Source organism: Crocuta crocuta, unplaced genomic scaffold (assembly GCF_008692635.1).
Source record: "Crocuta crocuta isolate KB4526 unplaced genomic scaffold, BGI_CrCroc_1.0 C27643074, whole genome shotgun sequence".
Classification (NCBI taxonomy): Eukaryota; Metazoa; Chordata; class Mammalia; order Carnivora; family Hyaenidae; genus Crocuta; species Crocuta crocuta.
Genome location: NW_027546064.1, coordinates 1 through 556, shown reverse-complemented (window position 1 = coordinate 556; position 556 = coordinate 1). Strand labels below are relative to the sequence as shown.

General features: G+C 47.5%; 1 protein-coding gene across 1 annotated transcript; it reads right to left on the bottom strand.

The window, feature by feature from the left end:
* Positions 1-8: 8 nt before the first annotated feature.
* Positions 9-510, bottom strand: LOC144218983 (putative PWWP domain-containing DNA repair factor 4; the record flags this gene model as incomplete). Its single annotated transcript, XM_077748982.1, has 1 exon — positions 9-510. A coding segment is annotated over one exon (502 nt), but the record flags the coding sequence as incomplete, so codon positions are not given.
* Positions 511-556: the final 46 nt, after the last annotated feature.

Sequence of the window (556 nt, the reverse complement as noted above, 5' to 3'; positions counted from 1 at the left end):
GGGAGAATTTTCTTGCGGGGCCTCTTCCCATCCGGGGAGGTCTCCTCCTCAGAATCTTCCAGGTCGGCATAATTCACCTTCGGGAAATCAATCTCCAGATCTCTGTCCTGGATGGCTTTCCTAATTGGGTAACTGATGTCAGCAGCATAATAGTCCAGGAAAGAGCCTGCAAAAGAACCGCGCCTCAGCCTTTCTCTGTAGTGGGCAATCAGGGAGAAGCACCAGTTCACACTTTGCTCGTACACTTTCTTGGCTCTCTTTATTAGCTTTTCTTTCTCTTTACAATCCAGGTGCTTTAATCTTCGAAGAGGAACTCGAATGCCACTCATTTCACAGGGCATGTTTCCCTCAATCAAAAGCACCTTTGCAGTCTGCTCTGTTTGGCTGACACTCTTTACCACTGCTGGCCAAAATGGGTGATTTTGAAATTTAACCCAGACCATCATTCCTCCTTCAATGGGACCAGGCTCCTGTGGGAAACCCATGCTTCTCACTTGTCCCATTTCTTCACTGACATTCTTTTTAATAGCGGCGGTGGGGTTAAGAGCCTTTGAGT